A 22,157-nucleotide genomic window follows, 5' to 3' on the forward strand; every position below is an offset into this window, starting at 1 on the left:
TTCCCAAAACACTTTTTTTCTTTTTCAAATGCTCAATACTCGTAGCCAATTATTGGTCGAGCCACCTTAAATACCTTATTTCAAAATGAATTTATTGTTAAATTTAAATTTATTGAATTGATATATATGGCAGACCAACATAGGTTACACGTCTAGTCAGTATGTCAATCAGCCATTTAATATCCAAGCCTTGCGTGACCCCAGGTCACTTATTCAAGTTTCTCCATAAATGCTTGAAGATTGTTTATAAATGTTCATATAGAACATACGAATATATATTGTATGCCATAATCTTTTCAAACTAGAAGTATTTTATTATTTTTAACTGTGGATTACATTTATATTGCGGGTTTGTAGCCATATCATCGAAATCATTTACGATTTTCAGCAAATTTCCCTGGCTAAAGTAATGAGTTGTTAGCTATTTAGATAACTGTTAATTTTGTTTCACCGCTCATGGACATGAAACCCTTTGTTCTTGCAGTGTGTTTATTTCATTTATTTCACACTTGGTCTTGTGTCTCTATGTCGATTTAGTTATTTGCATGCTGAGTAGTAACCACAGTTTCGGTTCGTGCGCATGTAGATTGTAATTTTCAAACATTTCCAGTGTCCATGACCTTGACTTAAAAGTGTCAGAATTTTAAAGGTGGGGGAGAGTTCTTTCTCAATTATTGAACAAGTTGGCCGATTAAGTTCGAACCATGACTTTCGTATCAGCAGTCGGTAAATATAACCGCTATTCTATGAGGTACTTCGTTGGAATGGCTCATGGAATGGCTATACAGATGTAAAAATCTGCAGAATAAATTTGTCACCAGGTTATAGGCTAGTCAATGCAATGAATAGAGACTTTTGTGTTTATGAAAAAAAAAGAAAAACGGTCGTCCCATGATATTAACTTATACGTTTTACAAAACAGGATACACGTGAATGTGCAAATTAAATCGATTTACTTCATTTGCGAGGGCAACTTTAACCGGATTACTCACTCGGAGAGGCTCAATATCCCTCATCCGACAACTTAATTTGCCTATTAGCACTCAATTGTTTAAAGGGGTGTCGTCACTAGCCACTTGGTTTTGAAGGTCTGAAACGTTCGCATCTTTGTATTCAAATTTCTCGTTTACTATTGGATGATATTATATGGTTTTGTGATCTTAATTAGAACGACCCTCCATCAATACGAATCAACTTTTTTATTTTTATCGTATTTTGCTCATTACATGCAGAATCAACCAAATTGCCAATCGATACGTCAGTTTTAGTGCTTGTCCATTCACATTACCGTGACCACAAGCGGCGCTTTTCGTTTATTCTGTTCATTTTTTTTAGAATCACTGACAGAACACAAGATACAAATACAGAATTAAAAATATTAAACGAAATCACGTGTTATTCTTGCCGACAGTGTTACTATAGAAGTAATGCATATATACAGTACTGTCTACGTTCCGATTATTACTACTTTGATGAAATCTGACCTTTGCCCCAGTATTTAGATTATAACAGGCATTTTTGGGTTTTTTTTTTTCCAATTTCGAAAAAGATTTATAGAAGCCTGCATGACCCGTATGACATGTTCCATCTTTAAACAAAATTAATCGAAAGAAACAAATTCCACTTCCTCGTCACTTTCGGTACATTATTTGTGTGTATTCCAAGGCACCGACGTTTTCTGTATAAATGGAACAGATTATTCATTTTGTATTTCGAACACACACTGATTAAACAATCCCGCTCTGTGCGTAAATATTGACTTTCATATTAAATGATAAAAAATATGGGCTATCATCGGCAGCCTGCTTTTAGGGGTTAGTCTGTTCTCGTTATTAAATCGCCCCTGCACGAATGAGAATATGTATTAACACCCGTTGGGGGCGTGATGATTTGGGAAAGCCGTTATACCAAGAAAATTGAATGCTAATAACAAGAGTATGAAGATACAATGTATGTTGTGTGAGGTAGACGGCAAGTAATTGGGATAATTGGATAAGAGGAATTCTGTGGTGTGTATAGGCACAACATTGAGGCGTCATGCTGACGGGCATGCTGAACTCATATGCCGTTCAACCACGGCAATCTTACGATATATGTAATGTGTTACTACTTTGTGCTATATTGCGGTATTTGTATCTCAGACGAGATTTAACCACCTATTTGTATACGACACTCACAGCGTTGTTATATTTATCGCACTCTTCTCATACTATGTCACTTCGTTGATCGAAAATTGAGTAAACGAATGGCAGCACTCAGGGCAATGCGACCAGCTTATGCGCGCTGCGTACAACATTGTTCTAATTTGTCGATTACAAAGAAGAGCCTCGTTTCTGTTTGTGGGGAGACTGCGAGGCGTCGACGAGCAACATAGCCTCTTTAGAACTCGTTAGGTATTATTGTGTTATGCACAACGCAATTTATTCATTTGTGGACTTTGATCGTTTGCAAAAGAACGAATAAGTCGCGAACAAAATAAAAGTGAATTGAATTATTCATCATGGTTGAGATGCAATGTCAACACAATATCATTTCCAAAATATACTGATTTTCTTTCTTAATTTCCAAAGCGTCCCGGATGTCACGTTGAAAGGATAATTTGCATACAAATTGCTTTTCTTTCCGGTGAATTCTTCTGCTGTTGAAAAGGAATAATGTCCTGGATCGCGTGGTCACATTGTAGTAATTACCTTGTTAGAAAGGTTGTACCACAATAGAACTTATAGTCTAATGGGGAAATGGGCAATTGTACAAGAATTGTTCTTAAGTTTGTTGGGCTAGTTCTTAGTTAAATGTCTGTTTATTCAAAGACTATCTTCTCTATAGTCTTTGGTTTATTACATCGCTTGGCGTGATACGCCGTTTGAGCCACGTGTCACCGTTGCTTGGTGTATTATTTACCAATGGTAAGTCAAGATCAGGACAACTTCATGTTCTACATTGTAAACAAGCCTCTGTTCAACTTTTTACTAGTACATCGTAGAACGCGCGACTTTTATTCTTGTTTGATAGAACTCAATTGACACCGTAATTTTCTTTTCTAAGAGCTATTATGGCGGTCGCCAGAAATGCTCCGGGATCCGAACCGTAAGGCCTCGTCTGACGCCGATGTTTACAGTTTTGGAATTATATTACAAGAAATTATTCAGAGGACTGGTCCGTATGAATCGTCGTCTTCCACTATGACGCCACAAGGTAAGACTGACAACTAAGTTAAGCATGCCATTATGTTCATTTCTTTGTTTTAGCTCTAAAGCGGAAGAGTCGTCACCTGCGCCCGCGCGGGAATCGAGCCCCAAGCGACGATAACATCACAAGCTAAAAACGCAAAGGCTCATGGGTAGACGCTTGTCTGTAAACAATGACACGCTTTGGCCATCTGACGCATGCGCAGGTGACGACTCCCCCGCTTTAAGTGTGAGCTCCTAGTTTAATACACTGTATTACTTTCACTGTGAGGTCCCGTATTATAAATCAAATCGAACATAAAATACAGGACAAACAAAGTATATAACGTTGTAAAGGCGTCATTCATCGCGATTTTTTGGGAATATTTTCTCGCTAATAATGGTATTAACATTTGATGAGACGATCAATTTTGATGATATAAGGGTGTTCTAGACGCTATATCCTACTGCGAAAGATAAGCAATGTGGTATGACCGTGAGCTCAAAAAAAAAAGGAAAGAAAAAAATCAAGTTCAAAGATAAATCATTCATTTTTTTTTGCGTCAGACACTCAGTCCGCGCCTATTAAGCCTTACGCGAGATTTCACAGTGGACGGGAAAACATCACTTATCGAAACATCAGCATTGCATGGAAAAAATAGCAGTTATATGATTTGAATGTTTTCAATACACAGAAATTGTGGAGAGAGTTAAGAACGTTGAGTCTCCACCGTTCCGTCCCGTCGTAGACAAAGATTCCTGTCCATTGGAATTACATCAGCTGATGGAGAAATGTTTAGCAGAACTTCCGTCAGACAGACCGGATGTCAGCGAAGTTAGGTCTTACGTTCGAAAACTAAACAGGTAATAATACGACAAGAAACTAGTTCATGCCAGTTACTTGTGAAGGTCAATAAACGAGCAAACCGTAATGAGCACCTAGTGAGGGCGTCTTTGCGTTTTTCATTTCTTGCACTCACCTCGAGTTTGAATCGTGTTTATTGTAGTGCGCCCTCACATGATTGAAGAAAATCTGTCGATCGACTGTGCAGCTGAATTATATTAAATCGCGCTCGTCCAGTAAAATTGTAGATCTGTAAAATAACGCATTATATATACAATTACATATAGGAATAGTGATAGCGAGAACATCCTGGATAATTTACTTCAACGCATGGAGCAGTACGCCAACAATCTCGAGAGTTTAGTGGAGGAAAGAACGGAAGCCTTTCTGGAGGAAAAGAGAAAATCCGAAGAACTTTTATATAGTATATTGCCAAAGTAAGAAACAACATTTTGTATGTAGACACAGTATGTCTAGTGATTATTCTTTGTTTTATGGCATGAAAGTTTATTTTTATTTTTAATATAATACCAAATCATTCCCGTGAATTTATATTGATGATCTTTCATTTTTGGAGATTATTGGGAATTTCTGGTGGCACGATTATGCGTGAATAAACAAAAAATGTGTACAAACGTTGAAATTGGGGGGTATTCAGAACACCTGAATGTTGGCAATCGTTCAAATCAAGGTGCCGACACTGTTTAACATTGTTCTGATGTCTCCGGATTCACAGAAATATTCGCATATTTGACACGCAGTATGACATGAGAGTGCAAAATTAAATTCGGTCTGAATCATTATTCGGTAGTTAGTGTTAATGATGCAACTTTCCGATTAATCCGAATGTTGTATTAGAATAATTCTGTCGATATTCATTATTTAGTTTATTATGAATATTATGAAAATTCAGACAATCAGGTAGATCGCATCATAGTTCAATGTCCCGATACAACATTATGAGCGATCTCAAAGCCAACAAAATGACAAACAAAAACTACCCCGATCTCTCAACAGACACATCGATAGAAAGTGTATATGATTATTATTATGACACTCTTAATTTCATTGGATTGTTCAGCTCTCTGATCAAACATAGGACTTTTTGTGCTTGTGCTATTTAATTCAAAATAAAAATGAATTTGAAATGCAACGAGACATTACCACTGTGTGAGAGTGGGAACTGTTCTTCATTGCAGGACGATCAGTTTACAGAACATGTTATTTATTTTCTGTTTGTTTTTAGTTCTGTTGCTAAGCAACTCTGTCGAGGCGAATCGGTGGAACCTGAATGCTACGAGATGGTTACGATATATTTCAGTGACATCGTAGGATTCACGTCACTCTCCGCTGGAAGCAATCCCATGCAAGTAAGTCCAGTAACACTAAAGATCTGTGAAATAACGATCTGTCTTCACTATAGAATATAATATATGCTATAATGTATATAGGAAAATTTCGGTTGAAATTGAAGAATTAACAATTAAACGCACTGGGATTTTGAAATAACCACATATACATCGTGCATTACATTAGTTTAGAGTATGCTAATGAGTCCAATGTCCAATGGATCTGGACTATCTAGTCTTAGTGAAAGGCCGGAGAACGTCACCGTCCTTGTAAAAATTCGGACAAAGTAAGGTTGAAATATGATAAGGAATCACAACTTTGATTTATTTAGATATTCTGCAAATGTTGTTCCTGGTAATTATGTTTTGTATTGACGAGTATTTGCATTTGTCTAATCTGCGCCCTCTGTCGACGGTAACATAATATTGCCTGCACGCAATAGAGGGCGCAGTTTACGTTATAATCTCGCGTTCATGTGGCTAGTTGTTAAACTGGCAGGAAAACCAGGCTACTGTTGAATAGTCGAATGCATTGTATTCGCTTCCATTTTGTTTCGTCACATATCGATATGAAAGACTCCCTCCCAAATACGAGGCGATGTCACAAATCCCTAAGATCTAGCTAGATCGCAACAAATAGCTAACAATCACTGGATTAAATGACGGAGATTGAATAATTGCAAAGGTTGTTATCATGATATTTATAAAGAACCAACATGAAAACGCCCTCTGGTGTTGAATTCGCGTAATTATTCCCATTGGCCACTGGAGGGGTGTGACTACTAGAATAACTAAGACATGTATTTTTTTTGTAGGTTGTGGACTTACTGAACGATCTGTACACCTGTTTCGATACTATAATAAATAATTTCGACGTTTACAAGGTAGGCTATTCGGTAAATGCAATATTTCGTACTTAAAGCAAAGGCTAGTGACATAATTTTTAGTGCTTCGTATGTGAAGCTGTAAATAAAGAAGGTAATCCAGTTTCCAAGATAACTTTGTATTGGTAATGTATGCATTTAGTTCATATTACTATGATTGTGCAGCTAAATACTGTTTTGATTTTCTGAGATTTAAGTTACAGAATGCAACTCCACTCATACCAAATGACATAATGACAACGCTGTAATGTCAGATCAGGTATTTTTTGTCGTATACTTTGATACGCACAGCTAATATATTTGTAGACTATGATAGCAGAACTGATATGTTGTATTCACGCAAATACGATAGCTTATTGTCAATAGTTACAAACACCATTTATCTTCCATTTAACTCATCTTACGCGAACAAAGATGTGGTTTATATTTTCAATCTATATACTCTCAGACAATGGTTTGTGAAATGGTTTAAGTTTTAGTTAACTAGCAGGGCAATTTCTATAATTATTCTAGCTTTAATTCAATCAGTTTGTCTTATAACTTTTACCTATGCTAATCTGAGAGCAAGGTGAACTTTTTTCTGATTGTGGGAACAAGGTAATGACCCTGATCATAACTGAAACACCGATGCTTTCACACCACCATACCTTGACGATATGTTGCAACCAAGCAATAATTTATAGATACCCGGTAATTGATGCGTACACCCAAATCCGGACTGATATTTTTAAAAATAAAACAAGCAAATATGCGGACGATATACCCACATTCGATCATCTGAGTCTGAAAGAATGTTTTGTTCATTTTAACAATAAAATTTAAATGTCTATACCAAACATGTAAATCCATTGCGAAGCAAGTAAAATTGGAATACCATCATGACTATGAATACTAATAACGGACGGTGTTCCGAAAGTGTATAGTCTGCATTTGTTTTCTAATGATATTGTAACAATTGTTAAACTTGTAGTAGTAATTGAAAAAAAGGAAATAATAAATCATAAAGGCAATATAAATGTGTGATGCACTTTATAGTGTGTTGACAGTGACATTGTAAATAACACGTGAACATTTTTAGTTTCCTCAATGCTTGTTCTCTTCCTAATTATTACAAGCAACTCGTGTTTATAGGTAATATCATATCCAAACTTTCACGATATACAACTTGAATATTTTTATAGCTATGTGTCCAGTAACTGATATCGATGTGCAAAAAAAACAAAACAACAACATTTCTCCGAAGGGGCCCGAGGGCGAGCGTGATTCTAACGAGAATTCGCGTGTTGTGACGCCTCAAAACCGTGCGTTCAATCATAACGCATGACACTGGGCGAAACTCAGCATGAAAAGGTGTTAATTAGAATATGCAAAAGTATAATGGTGGGGCTACGTCCGAATAAACAGAAATTCGCTATTAAGTCTCATGACAGACGAGACTTGCATATATCCCTATCTACGTCATATTCCAAGAAGATAACATATGATAATCTATCTTTTCTCAGGTGGAAACAATTGGGGACGCGTATATGGTTGTGTCCGGGCTACCAGTTCGCAACGGAAGCCGTCACGCAAGAGAAGTCGCGCGGATGTCTCTCGCGTTGCTACAAGCAGTCGACAACTTCAAGATTCGACATAGACCAAATGAAAAACTGAAGCTAAGAATAGGAATACATTCAGGTAAATCAGAATCATAAAGTTGACATGATGTATGTTTTTTGAGAAAGATGTTTTATATTTCCTGAAGCGAACTCGGATGTGTACAGCCATCACAGGTGTAAGGAACAGCAGCCGCGCGGCACGCAATAACGTTTCCTTAAAGCGGTGGTGTCGTCACCTGCGCACGCACGAGAATTGAGTCCCAAGCGACGATGACAACGCACGCTAAAAACACAAAGACCTATGGGTGGACGCTGTTTGTAAACAACGACGCGTTATGGTCGTCTGCCGCATGCGCATGCGCAGGTGACGACTTCCCAGCTTTAAACAAACAATGTTTTTTGCACACGTATACGTAGCATGGAACTCGTATCCAACATGACAGGAGTTAATGATGCAAATTGAATTAAATACGATATACCAAGTACATTCAGATGCGATGGGAATTATATACGTTGAATTTACATATATCAATCCGTTTAAAAATGTTGCCTGTAAATGAACTAGATATATATTGTTTGCCATTGGCATATCCTATTACGTGAAAGCAGGTCTGACTCACAGGAAACAAATATGAATGTTTTGGGTTTAAGTACATGTAAAAACTTGTGTCCAAATTTAATTAACTGAAATTAATATCCCTTTCACACATTTTCAAGAAAGCTCACTTCGTACTGGAACTACATTCATGAGAAAATCATACGTTGTGTTGTCAAGCAAAACCATTTTGACCTTTGACGCCTGTTGGAGTCTTCAAAACTAATCCGCCTCTCCCCGAATCAATGAAAATTTATGCCAAATTGTTCCTCGTAATAATCAAATTATACTTATAGACTGATAAACATCAAATGCAGCTAAATTATAAAACAACTATAAATTTAGAGCTTCTTGTTGCAGCACAATACAAACCGAAATTAACGGGCCTCATATGAATACGCCAAGTCAAAAAACAAACAAACAAGAGAATGCGGGTATGAACACTGAGGACAGTATAAATCTCCAATAGCATCTTTTTCAAAACACAATGCAGACTGAACAGACGTATCAGGTTCTCAGTATTTGCACTTCTCTTGTACTTTGCACCAATCACAACAAATTCTTTGACAGTTTCTTCTGTTATTAATTGTTGTTTGCTTGACCGTAAATGGTACGCCCCCGAATTACATAAACCTAATACAAATGTGTAAAGTAATGTAATCACGAACTCCAATAAGATTATTTAACATGCTAAAGGAGACTCACAAATTATCGACATTGTCTGTATGGATTTTTTTATCTGCTACTTGGTGCACATGTATCACATAAATTAAATAAAAAATAGCAAGTTTTTTAACAACAATGATTTTGATATAAATGCATAGGTAGAAAAAAACATATTTGCATATTTATGAAAAAACGAAAAACACAAATTTTAAATTAAATGTACGTATATATAAATCCGTTACGCATGCGCATGAGAGTTTGTCAACAAATGCTAGTACACCTGAAGTCATAGTCAGTTTTGAAACGTAAGCACATTTGCCAACATTATTCATGTTTGATATATTTTAGAGTTAATCCCGAACTAGTCTTTTTACAAATGCGACTTTTCGTAATAAACGATGATCAAATTTGCCTATTTATCGATGTGATTTTGTTGTAATTTTATTTCTGTCAGAATATATAAGAAATGACAATAAGCATAATAATCATGGTGTTTCACAAATTGCTTGTTTCCGATCCGATGACGCAATCATTATACAGACACATCACTGCGAAAGACTTATTTCTTGAATCGGATATGAACTCTGGATTTTTAATAAATAACGGCTTATTTTGTGGCATGGAAAGTAACAAGGAATCGTTGTTCCAATGCTTTTAGTTTCATTTCCCGAGAAAGCAAAAAGTAATGTATTTTTATCACGACGAGGGAATTATATATCAAGCTTGTTGTTTTTTCGAAAAAAAATTTCCTGCAGCATTGTGTCATATTCAGCATGTGGTTGATAAATGCGACTTTGGGAGATAAGTGTCCTTTTTTTAACCTTTAAGTGGCATTTTAAATGTGCATGTGACTATATTCCGTCTGTCAATCAGTGTCAACCTCGTGTCGAAACAGAGCAGCCATATGCGCTTTAATACAGATCAAACAATTCCAGTCTTTGATCGTGTTGTTAAACGGCACTTGCACCTGTATTTGAAAGAAGTGAACGCATCGTTCCATAATGATATCAATGTAGCGGAGAAGTTGTTTCATCTAACCGATGGCGTTTGACCCGTTTTATTTTCAGTTTGCTAACGTCCCCCGCTGCTCAATAACAATCAGAGTTATTACAATATGCAAATTAAGTGCTTTTTATTTATTAAATATTATAGCAGGCCGCACAATCTAAAAATGAACAGCGTTGACGAGAAAAGTGCCGATTTACGAAAGTTCACAACGTAAGTCGCGAGCATTAACCCACATGCGGTTTATAAATAATGAAATAACTTATTTTAATTGCGCGTCGTGTTTGAAAATGTGTATCTATTGGATGATTCGTAGCTTGTAGAAATTTTCAAAAACAAATATTTGTGTTGAATAAATCTTATCTGTATTAGTGATATCGCATTGCTTTTATTAAATTATGCGTGTGTTCGTAAAATTATTGTTTTCTCGTCAGTGTCACATTTCTTATCTTCTTATATGCCTGATTTTGTTATCCAGTAAACTTATATTTGTGTTCGCGATTTTTTTTTTCATTTTTGGGCGCATATTATATGTTATTATTATTATATTATATGAATCGAATTAACAGATAATTGAAAACTTATTATTGATTTGGAACTTTCATGAGGTTGAGTTGACGAATCTGTTTTAACAAGACGTTTACGAACTGTGTTATTTCGTTCACAAAACTAAATTATACAGGACACTTATTATTCCCTTTCCCGAAGCATGATATCCAACTCCTTTAAAATTTCTTTACAATAATACTAAAATTCCTGTAATGAAACATCCATATACATCCTACAGCTGTCATGCGCTGTGGGGTCCACATCGAATACGTCGCGCCGCGCCGCGCCGCGATGGCCGCAACGACTTGAGCACTACAGTCGTCGCGCCGCGTCGTGTTCAATATTGGTCTCTTGGTGTGACATGTTAGCTTTGAATATATCCATTCAGGGTGCCCTTCCTATTGCACACAAGCATGACCTGGTGAATAGCTATGTAAACACGTCGTCGGCACAGATTTTCGTGTCATCATTGATTGGCTGTCTCCATGACATCAGTACATTACCAAGGGAACTCGCATGCGCAGACAGACCCGTACATAAAGCCCCCCCGATAGCCCTCTAGACCAGCTCACTAATTATTCGTAGATTTTTCAAAGTCTTTCGACAAAAGACGCCATCTACTCTAGTGACGTATTCAACGCGTGTACATTAAATTATCATCATTCACTTGAATTTTGTAACGTGTGTTGCGTTTCGAATATACTGTTTTCTTTGTCGTACCAATTGTGCCATCGCTGCTAGTATCAGCAATACACATATCTAGATAAATAATTTTAATTCAGTCGCAATTGTGAGATTTTTTCCCGGAAAGCATAAATAGAGTATTGATTGAAATTAAGTCGAACAAGCTGTGTACGCATAAACTAACCACTGCCTTTCTCGAGTTATTACGTTAAATTGCGTGCCACGATATTTAATTACAAACATGTCTCATACCACTACATTGCCGTCGTATTTGAATATTGTTTGTGTTATTTTGTAAACACTTGTAATGCAATACTCATATATAAATAAGTTGTGTACATGTGCAGAAACCGTCAGGGTAAATAAACCACGCACAATAAACCAATATCGTAAACCAATAATATATGTGTTTCTTTCACATGGATATTATTCTTTTCAGTCTTCAGAAATTTTGTGTACTACTCTTCAAGTTACGTATGGATATAGCGCTACTACTGACATATCTTATTACAAGCTCCCATCTTCTCTGGGCTGCCTGTGATTGAATCAGAAAAAATATTGTCTTTGTTTTGCGTGACAGTGTTGTACAACAATACTGTAAAGGCGTATCAGAGTAGTTCATTCGAAAGTAAAGCCCACGAAGCAACCATATCTAAAACAAAAGAAAATGATTTCACGTGTTATTATCCGAACAACAAACTGCCTGGTACACTGAGGCGTGATTAATTTTCGAATTTGACGTCACTCATTTTAATAGCGTTTTCATTTGTTCATTTCATCAGGTCCCTGCGTGTCTGGTGTAGTTGGTCTCAAAATGCCTCGTTACTGTCTGTTTGGCGACACAGTGAACACAGCATCTAGACTGGAATCTAATGGAGAGCGTAAGTTATTCATTTCATTATGGCCGCCGAAATCTCACTGAGAGCGAGAGAGCCGCGAGTCTTATATTTTTCCCCACAAATAACGGTTCATTCTCCCCTGTCATTGCGTCGGCTGTTCCCCTGACCTAAGGCCATTTCACAACAACTACACATTTGCATAACAACGACATTCCATGCCCTCCAAATATGTCTGAATGTTATTTTCTGTTTTCTCAAACTATCAAAAATTAGGAAATACGTCATTTACTTCATTTTGTATCTGTGGTGAATGTCCAAAGCTAATAGGTTTTACAGTAGAACCAGTCAATGTAATAGGAACATCTTTTTTGTTGTGTGAACCCCCCACAAATCGACCAAAAGTTATTTTATCTGCAAATTAATTCCTTTTTCGGAATTATGAAAACAGATTAAAACGACATACGTGATATTATTTTTACACACTAACAGACGTTGGTGGTATTAATGAACATTGTAACTACCACAAACCGGAATTGTATACCAATCAATTAACCAATCCATCCAATCATACTGCCATCGAGAAATACACATGTGTGCTTTTGACCTCTGATATTCAAATCCGCGATCTCAAAGTATACCTGTTGCTTCGATACAACGCCCTCTATATTACTCAGCGTGTTGACGTTACATTTCCACATTGTATGATCTTCAGTAAACCTCTCACTTATCTCTGTGATCAACTTAAGCGCGTTGCCTTGTGAGTCACGGTGGTTCATGGCAAAGCTTATTCATCAAAATCTTGAAATCTAATTCAGGATTACTTCCTAAAATAAATTAATCTTGCAAATACGGCCTTGAATCATGACAACAATGAACATTAAGTTTGATTTAAAAAAAACAAAAACATCTTGACTTTGCTTTTCCATGAAGAGGAGATGTTTTGCAATTTACAACCTTAAGCTCGTTCTAGCGCTGTTTTTTTTATAACTGAACATATTTAGCTTATAGATTTATGTCATTTTGTTTCATTTGATTGTAACTATGTTTAGCCAATGCTTACCGTCATGTAGTTGTGAAAATAATCGGTATTCTAAATCAGTGCAGTTCTGTATTGTCAGTATATGATTTTGCAATTCATCTATTAGACCTTTTCCAGAACACATATACAACCTAAATGACCTATATATTTCTGTGTTTACAGCTCTACGGATCCACGTCAGCACGTCGACGAAAATGATCCTCGATACTTTCCACACTTTCATCTTACAACTGAGAGGCGAAATAGAAATGAAGGTAATTTAAATATATTACGATCGAACTAGGTTATAAGCTTTCCTGACGTCAGTGAATGCAAATTTCCCGACGAGGGCATACTATTGCGTTTACGATTGCGTCAGTCATGTAATTTATCATGCGTAAATTTACGGGTAATAATTTGAATAATGCTGGTCATGCTTGGTCAAACATACATACTATATTACAAATTATAATGTGATATGTTAATAGCAACATCAAATAACATAATATGCGGTCGTAGTGTTGTTTCTAAATTTCAAAGAGACAGTTGACGTAAAACACTTGGGTATTGGTGGTGAAATTGGACGCTATGTGGGTCTCGGGAAGGACTTACTGTGCAAACACAGGTTCATCAAAGCTTCGGAAATTTGCGGCTACTGTTTTAACAAATTGGTCCTTGATGTACAATGTCAAGTATATGAACTGGAATATAACGTACCACATTTTTAGGAAAGACTTTGTTGGATTATTTTACTTTTGATTATGAAATTAATATGCCTGACTCTGGGAAAATGACACACGATCTTGCCAAAACAAACCCCTAATAATGCGAAAATGTGTCGGGAACAATGTTTTAATACATAACCCACGTCCGTTCCCACTAAAATATATAAAAAATATTTAATAGTTAGCTATATCTACTATTGCATCGGTGTTATACAACGCGTTTTCGCGCGAGAACTCTTTATATGACTTCGAACTCATATAAATGTATTACATCTGAGTATCAACTTTGAACTTTGTTATTTATTAAACGTCGACATGGACAGAAGCTAAACCGAAAATGACGAATTACTTGAGCAAATTGTACACAACGAATCTGTGTCTATTAATCTTAAAATTCAACAGTGTGCAGCACACTTCTATGTTTTTCGGGATGTATTTGATTCGCATCTTGGCACAATAATCGGTGACATCACAATTGTTTGGTGTTATCAGATGTGACGAAGTAATTACTTAATCGTCAGAGAAAAGTATTCAAGTCAAATTTGAAAGGTTTCTAGCCATTACTGACTTTTTGACTGAATTGCATTGAATCATGTCGATGAATTGAACCCCGTATCAAACATGCAGCAATTAACGACATTTCTCTCCCACCTAATTTAAGAAAATCATAACACATCAAATTATTGTCATTGACAAAAATAATAAAAAAAGCGTTATAAAGCACTTTGTAGATCACAGAGAATTTACTCATATGCCGAGTCACAATGTTGGAAATAGTATCATAAATAAAGGAAATACATCACCATAGCAACTATTGAGAATTCTGAAATAGTTCAGTCGTCGAAAACATTGCGGCAAATATGAATGGTTTCCATCCGAACACCTTGAATGTAATTCAATAAGTGTTGACAATTTCATTTCGTGATATTGTTAATTTTATTAATATTTGAAAACACAATTAAGTGTGAGTTGCCTGTGCCGAAAAAATACGATTAACCTCATATATTCATCACAATAGCGAATGCACAATATAAGTAATAAGGTTTGTTATAGAACAACACAACCGCGTATCAAAATAACAGAGTATATCCCTGACCCAATGCAAAAACCTCAAGAGAAAAACAAAACTGTGATGAAGAGAAAAGCAATATATTTGTAATTGCGGGTCATTATATTTTGATTACAGTTCCACGATACTGATTATAATTGGTTATAATTACACATTAGTTCAATGAAATATTTGCACGCTTGCCTGCACTGGGATATGTCCAAAACTATCATATTTCAAAGAGCTGAGCACGAGGATCGTAACGATCTCGATATTGTACGCGGAATTGTTTTAGCATAGACGTATAATCTACGAACGCACAGGACTCTTGTAATCTACCGGCTCGAAAGAGTTATTTCAAGCCTGTGCTGTGTATACATAACTGTTTTCGATATTTTTCTTCTTAAATAAAACATCAGGATATCAAATAAAACCCTTGTGATAGGTATACACATTTTATAACAGTACAGTGAAATACTCTAAAGCGCACGCGTAAAGGATTTACTTATACGCGCATATACCTACCAAAAAATATTGAAAACCACTTATCTTTTAAAATAACAATGGTTCATGTATGTACCTGTCATCCGCAAACAACTACGTTTAAGGGAACTAGATCCAATCGTGTAACTTATGGGTGTATTTATACTTTTCTTCTCAAACTTTCGCTTCGTCCAATTTTTTGTCATTTATTGTTTTTTCACGCAGGGTAAAGGAAAACAGACTACATATTGGTTGCTTGGAGAGAGGCCTCCGACAAGGGAAGATTCCAGGAGTACTATCTGTTCAATCCCACGGTAGCCCGATATCAACATCGCACCGACATTTGATGACTGCAAGCATAAGCGAGGAAGTGGGGTTTGCTTGTTGAGAAGCCACACATTTTTATATGCTTTTTAAGCATCGCATGATTTGCTAAAATCCATAAAGGTTCCAATAATAATGTGTGTCCCTTCTCGCCATCCAACGATATTTACTTGATATTATATTTTTATTTGAAAAAAAAACCAAAAACATAAGATTTTAATGTTTGTTACATGTTCAATTCTGCTTGGCATTTCCCGTAGTTTATTTATTTCTTCATATTAAATCAAAACGAGTTTCAGTGATGATGGTTAGTAGACATTCCAAGTGAATGAACGCATAGTAAGTGGCCTCAACCATTTCACGACGAGAGTCGAAGAGAGGCAATATTTGAGTGTATTTTTTCAGTTGCCATGGTAAATTACTAGTAATATTGTACATTCAGTGTTTAGTAGTGAGCACATCACTTAAAGTCGCTTTTGAAAAAAGATAATTGCTCTTGCGATCCATCAATTTATACACAGTACAGATACAACTGGAAGAGTGTCACAATTGCTCATATATTTGTCTTGCAATAACGTTTGTTGAAATACATTTGCAGTGTTTTTTGTAAGCAGCAGTAAGCGGCCGTCTAGTATTTGATATTTTTTCTTGAAAATGTTTTTCCTCTGTAAATATATTAGAAAGTAGCATTTTGAAGTACATATCACTCGATGTATGCATTCAACTCCCGTATTGTGACCTGATTGGCGCATTGATTGCTGTTGAGTCCTTTCGATTGCACGTGTTGAACATTCCCTTTATTGTTCGCATCATGTAATTCAGGTTCTCTCGGTCTGCGACTGGTGCTCAATAGAACAATTAGCGCTAGCAATTGGCATTCAATTCGATAGTTGGCGAGTAGAAGCGGTGATAGTATTGCAATTAAAGCATCAATACATAGTTTGTAATCCCCAAGAAACGGGGTGGTTTTATCAATTGTTGGATTGCTAGGTTGTATATCGAGTTTACTGCAAATCAATTTACTTGTTTTGATCTGTCCTGTAATAACCACATGGCCGCACATCGCATATTTGAATCGAACAAATAAATATGTCTGTCGGAAATAAAATGTAGTCAATTATGTTTCAACCAAAGATAATATATTTAATATATTTCTTTAATTTGATACTTTTTTTTCAAATGTACATGATCATTAAAAACATCTGGGTTGATGAATACAGATTTATTAACCAAACGTTTGAACATTGACGTCACTATTATCTCCATCCGTGTGCGCGGTTGTATATTAAGTAATGACACATGCGACGTGTAAACCCGAGTGCGTTAGAGCATTAACTGTCCGTGTAACATACTTTTTTTTCAAAGCGTTTATAATATTTAGTATTTTACCATTTAGTGAGGCTTACAGTTGTGTTACACTTATTGTATATACAGTAAATGTTGTGAGTATCTTATAACAGTAAACGTGTTTTGAAAAATATTATATAAAATACTGTTCTTGCTTTACAGACGTTGGTGTACATATGGGTATATATATATATACCCTCTGTAAACTAATAGATCTTTGATGAAGACTACTTCCCATATGGCAGATTCTCATGAAACTGTTCGTTTTGTTTCGTTCCGTTTTATCGTTTTGTTTCTGTAAAGTTAAAAAAAAAATTACGTATTTGTAATTATATTTTTCAGGTATTGTACGAAACTATAATTAATTGTTCATTTTATGGCGCAACTGTCAGCTGTAGACCGTGCAAAAATCGCTGTTTTTATTCAGTCTGAGATTAGCTATAAGAATTGTAATATTAGCGAGAATAAAACCAGTTATTAAAAACCAACTGTCTCTTCTGAATGTAAATCGGGTTAATCCACGTGTTTAATATGTGAAGACTACAGTTTTATTAGTTAAGCTGTCACCATGTTACCGTTAATTTGATGTTATGAGTGTAAATCAATATTATACATGCTACACTGAAACTCGTCCTACATAGGGACCATAAAATAATCAGCGACATGTACGCAAGGAGGTTGGTTGGGAACTGGGACGTTTCCTGGATAAAAACCCTCCAACGTTGCTACAAAAACGCGGAAGGGTTGCCTGGGCAACATTCTAGCTTGGAAGCATCCGATATAGCTATACAAATACCTTTTAAGCGGGTTGGCTTTGGAGCGTACCAACTGTGAAGCAGCTGGTGTGTCTACAAGAGCACAGGGGATTCGATTTGGAACCATAGACACTTACTACTTAAAGAGTCACCAATTTAGTTACAGGCACACAATGAAAATATATTCAGTTCTATTGAAAAAGAACAAATATATTATTAGTTTTGATAAAACAGAAAAAAGAGTGTGAGTTGATTATAGTTACATCTCCAGCAAGTACAGCAGAGTAAGATTAATTGTAATCAAATAGAAACATATCTGAGCATGGCGACATTACGTAGAACAACAGATAAACATGTACATACAATATATGCATTTGTATACAAATAGCCCTCTTCAAAAACATTCCTAGGCAAGAAGTCAGGCACTGTTGAAGCAGGTTAATCAAACATTGCATCGCCGTTCTCACAGACACCTCGTCATGCAGTAACTACAGAATGCGTGTATACCTGTATTTAAGAATCGATCCATGAAATTGCAGGGTAATAATGGCACGTTCTTTATTTATAAGTTACATCGACTGTGAAAAGTCATTCTGGATTTTAATCAAAATGTTCTGTATATTTTACAAAGGTATTATAAAGGTGAACTAATGTATATTGTCTATTTAAGTGTGTTCTCACTCCATCTATCCTGAGTTGCAATCGGTCATAAGATTTAATCATTCTGTCTAGAAGTCCGAATAATCCTTGTCAGGGAAACGCCATTGCAAACAAATTCAAACACAGGCTGTCACGTTTCCTTTTCCACCACCACTAACATGATCCAAATATACTAAGTGCATATCCGACACCACTACGCTACGCTACGCTACACTACACTACACTACACTACACTACACTACACTACACTACACTACACTACACTACACTACACTACACTACACTACACTACACTACACTACACTACACTACACTACACTACACTACACTACACTACACTACACTACACTACACTACACTACACTACACTACAGCACCGCACCACACCGCACCGCACCTCATATCACGCCACACTATTTTGTACGTGGACTGGTATGTTCAGGTAATCAAATGGAAATAGATTTTCCGGACGCAAATATTGAAGATGTTGCGTTCCTGGCTAAAATGCGTGGGTGTAAAATGGATCTGAGATAAGAAATATAACCTTTTAGTATGAACTATCAATTAAAGTATGTTCCAATTATATAACGTCAGATGAATGTATTATGCAAATGTACCAGAGATTCAACATTAGATGTTACAAGGAAATCACATGTATAAAATTATACAAGAATGGTATTTGTAGAAAATGTAACAAGAACGCTACATGTATAGAATGTCACACGTATGGCGCACTATTAAATCGAAGATCGAACAAACTGTCAAGACTGAAAATAGTATAATAAGGTAGATATAAAGATAGAAACAGATTAGTTTTTGATTTTATCGGACGCCACATGCATAGGTTGTTTATATGTGTATGATAATGTTGGAATATACATTGTTTTCACCAGTAGGATAAATCCAAAGCAGTGCGTCAGCCCCAAAGTGACTTGGCGGTATCTATCTAAAAGAAATCTACATCATGGTTTCATGGGTTGACATACATGCACTAATTATATTACTGCAAATTAGCTCTGAGTTGTGTTTCATTAAGAGTTGAGATCACGCTGATTGAGGAGGCTTTTAGTTCTAGTTTATAAATAAATCTGTTACGGTAGAACATAAATTGTCACTTTATGTCGATGATGATAAATAATATATTAATTATGCGACTTTGTTTAGGGCATGTTTCACTACCGGGTTATAATCATTATACCACTGTTTATCTTGTCACGTGTTTCTTTTCTCTGTTCGATTGTTTTTTTGCCTATCAGTAATACCCATACCTGGTTATTGTATATTTTGAAAAATAAAAAATACTGACATATGCAGTTCATTGAATGGTCGAGAAAAAAAGTTACACCAAAAATCCTAAATTTCAATTGAAGGTTAAAATGGTTGTATTCTTCCATTTGTTATGTTTATAACATGTATGTAGAGTTAACTTAACTATTTGGTGGCTAAGTTATAATAGTTGACACTATATCAAACATGTTCATTTCGCTTGGGTGAGTTTTAGTACCAAATGTTTAGAAAACAAAAGCAAGATTAATGCGTTTACGTGTAATTATCCTCAATGCCTGGATCACGTAAACACACAAATAAGCGCCAGGTAGGCACGAATTATTGTTACAACGCAGAGAAATATGTACTTGAATTTCCAAAACTTGTCATTCAGTATTCAGAAAATGTGATAATGTGGCCTTTTCAACTTCTGTGACATTATTAAATGTGCCCCAAGTTGCAATTCCTTATGCGAGAATATGTATGATTTCCCCATCAAGATTACATAGAGTAATGCATGTTTGTAGACTAACTGATCTTCGTGAGGCTTGCTGCAAACAGGCACAACATTTTAAGGTCTCATGCCACTAATTTAAATGTCTTGCAAGAACCAATGATTTTTTTTAAATATTTTTTTTCTCAGATGCTCCCTGTTTGAAGACGTAATCACCTGGGTCAAAGGTGAGACCAACATGTGGTCTTTTGTTTACTACTTAGCGGCTGTGTATCTGTGGGTTTATTTTGTGTGTATTTGGATGTTCTAATCTTGGTGTTTTTCCAGTGATTTCTCTTTGTGCAATCCAAATACAGTACGCGTGTCTTGTTTACCTGAGATTTACAAGAGTTTGAGCTGGCCAACATGTTAGTTTTGTTTCATATGGTTGATAACTGGCATGTTGATTTCCCATTTTTGAGCCATATTTTAAACTTTCTTCATCATTTTTATATAACAATCTCGTCATATGTTAACATTGTCGTCTATGGAAATTCAATTAGTGGTATGAGCTCTATAGCTTTTGTGCCTGTCTCGCGCCTTATTGGTGTATTGGATGCCACTAACAAAAGCTAGGAACATCAACCCTTCATATTTCGATTCAATTTCTATTTGTTTATCTTGTCGAAATTTTTTTTTTTTAATTTTGTCAGATACCGCATTTTACGGAACATTATAATCTTCAATGTGGCTTAATTATCTCTCAATTTCAATGTTTGTATGTATTTGGCAGAATTTGATGATCAGTTGGTGAGTGATTGACAAGGTCATCATCACACAATAGATTAAGCAATTTCAAGGCACCGAAGTGAACTGTCAATTCCCCAATACTACTTTACTACTACGAAGTCCACTTATGTAACAATGGCGAGAAACCTTTACCTTGTTGAAAGCCAACATTAATGCCATACAACTCCCCCTGGGTTGTTTTTATCACTGTTTTCACTTAGATATACATTAAATAAAACGATTGTAAAAGTTTGTCCTTGATTCCTACTTTAGATAATTTATAAATAAATAAAAAAAAGCGAGACGTAGTCGATATTATCGAAAGCCTTTTCATAATATATGAAGGCGCACTAGAAACGACTATTTTGTTGCTTTTCTTCTAAAATATTAATAAAATATTAACATATTTATAAAATATTACAAAGAGTTTTGTTGACAACGTCTAGGCTAAACATTGAAAGGGCGTTTAGCAGACACAAGTAGCTTGTGGTTAAATACAATAACACTGCTACGCCGATGACAACAATGCCACATGTCACTTGATGTAGTTTGCAATTTCAAACAGGGAAAAAAAGGTTTATGTGTTGTAAGGTGGGTGCCACATGAAATGGAGCAGGATGTCCTTTCAATAAAATTGGCATCATCCCATGTATACCATAAGTACAATGTATCGTTTTCTTATTGATGTGTTTATGTTGTACTCTTCTTCCTTCAAGTCCATTGTTTTGCTTCTGTTGTTTGGTTATATATTTATGAAAACTTTCGTTAAGTTTGTTTTGTAATTTATTTGTATATATGCTACTAATGGCAATAAGTGACCAGTCATGTGAAACATTACCATGACAGCATATCTTCATCGTATACAGTATTAAATCGTAGAGTCTCTTTAATTGTCATCCGATGTAAGGTTAAGGTAAAACAGATCATGAAAATATGTAACACTATTCATTATCAATTAAATTAGTTCAATTCAGTAAACTGACAAAATGTCGAAAAATTTTCCTTCTTTCTGTTGTTCAAATTGTAAGATTCATTAAACGTATTATTTGTTACTGTATTAATGTCGTGTTTTCTGTGTTTCGTCATGTTTTTGTTTTGTTTTGTTTTATTTTTTTTTCGCAAGTGCAAA

General features: G+C 35.7%; 1 protein-coding gene across 1 annotated transcript in view; it reads left to right on the forward strand.

The window, feature by feature from the left end:
- LOC100372872 (atrial natriuretic peptide receptor 1-like) overlaps positions 1 to 17,613 on the forward strand; it is a 63,531-nt gene extending 45,918 nt beyond the window's left edge. The window contains exons 13-21 of the mRNA XM_085495013.1: positions 3,046 to 3,195; positions 3,863 to 4,031; positions 4,299 to 4,448; positions 5,258 to 5,381; positions 6,176 to 6,244; positions 7,747 to 7,921; positions 12,124 to 12,222; positions 13,382 to 13,473; positions 15,680 to 17,613. Coding sequence (XP_085351139.1) covers positions 3,046 to 3,195; positions 3,863 to 4,031; positions 4,299 to 4,448; positions 5,258 to 5,381; positions 6,176 to 6,244; positions 7,747 to 7,921; positions 12,124 to 12,222; positions 13,382 to 13,473; positions 15,680 to 15,772 — 1,121 coding nt within the window. The 3' untranslated portion in view covers positions 15,773 to 17,613. The remainder of the gene's footprint in view (positions 1 to 3,045; positions 3,196 to 3,862; positions 4,032 to 4,298; positions 4,449 to 5,257; positions 5,382 to 6,175; positions 6,245 to 7,746; positions 7,922 to 12,123; positions 12,223 to 13,381; positions 13,474 to 15,679) is intronic.
- The last annotated feature ends 4,544 nt before the right edge of the window (positions 17,614 to 22,157 follow it).

Source organism: Saccoglossus kowalevskii, chromosome 21, assembly GCF_978046115.1.
Source record: "Saccoglossus kowalevskii chromosome 21, keSacKowa6.1, whole genome shotgun sequence".
Taxonomy (NCBI): Eukaryota; Metazoa; Hemichordata; class Enteropneusta; family Harrimaniidae; genus Saccoglossus; species Saccoglossus kowalevskii.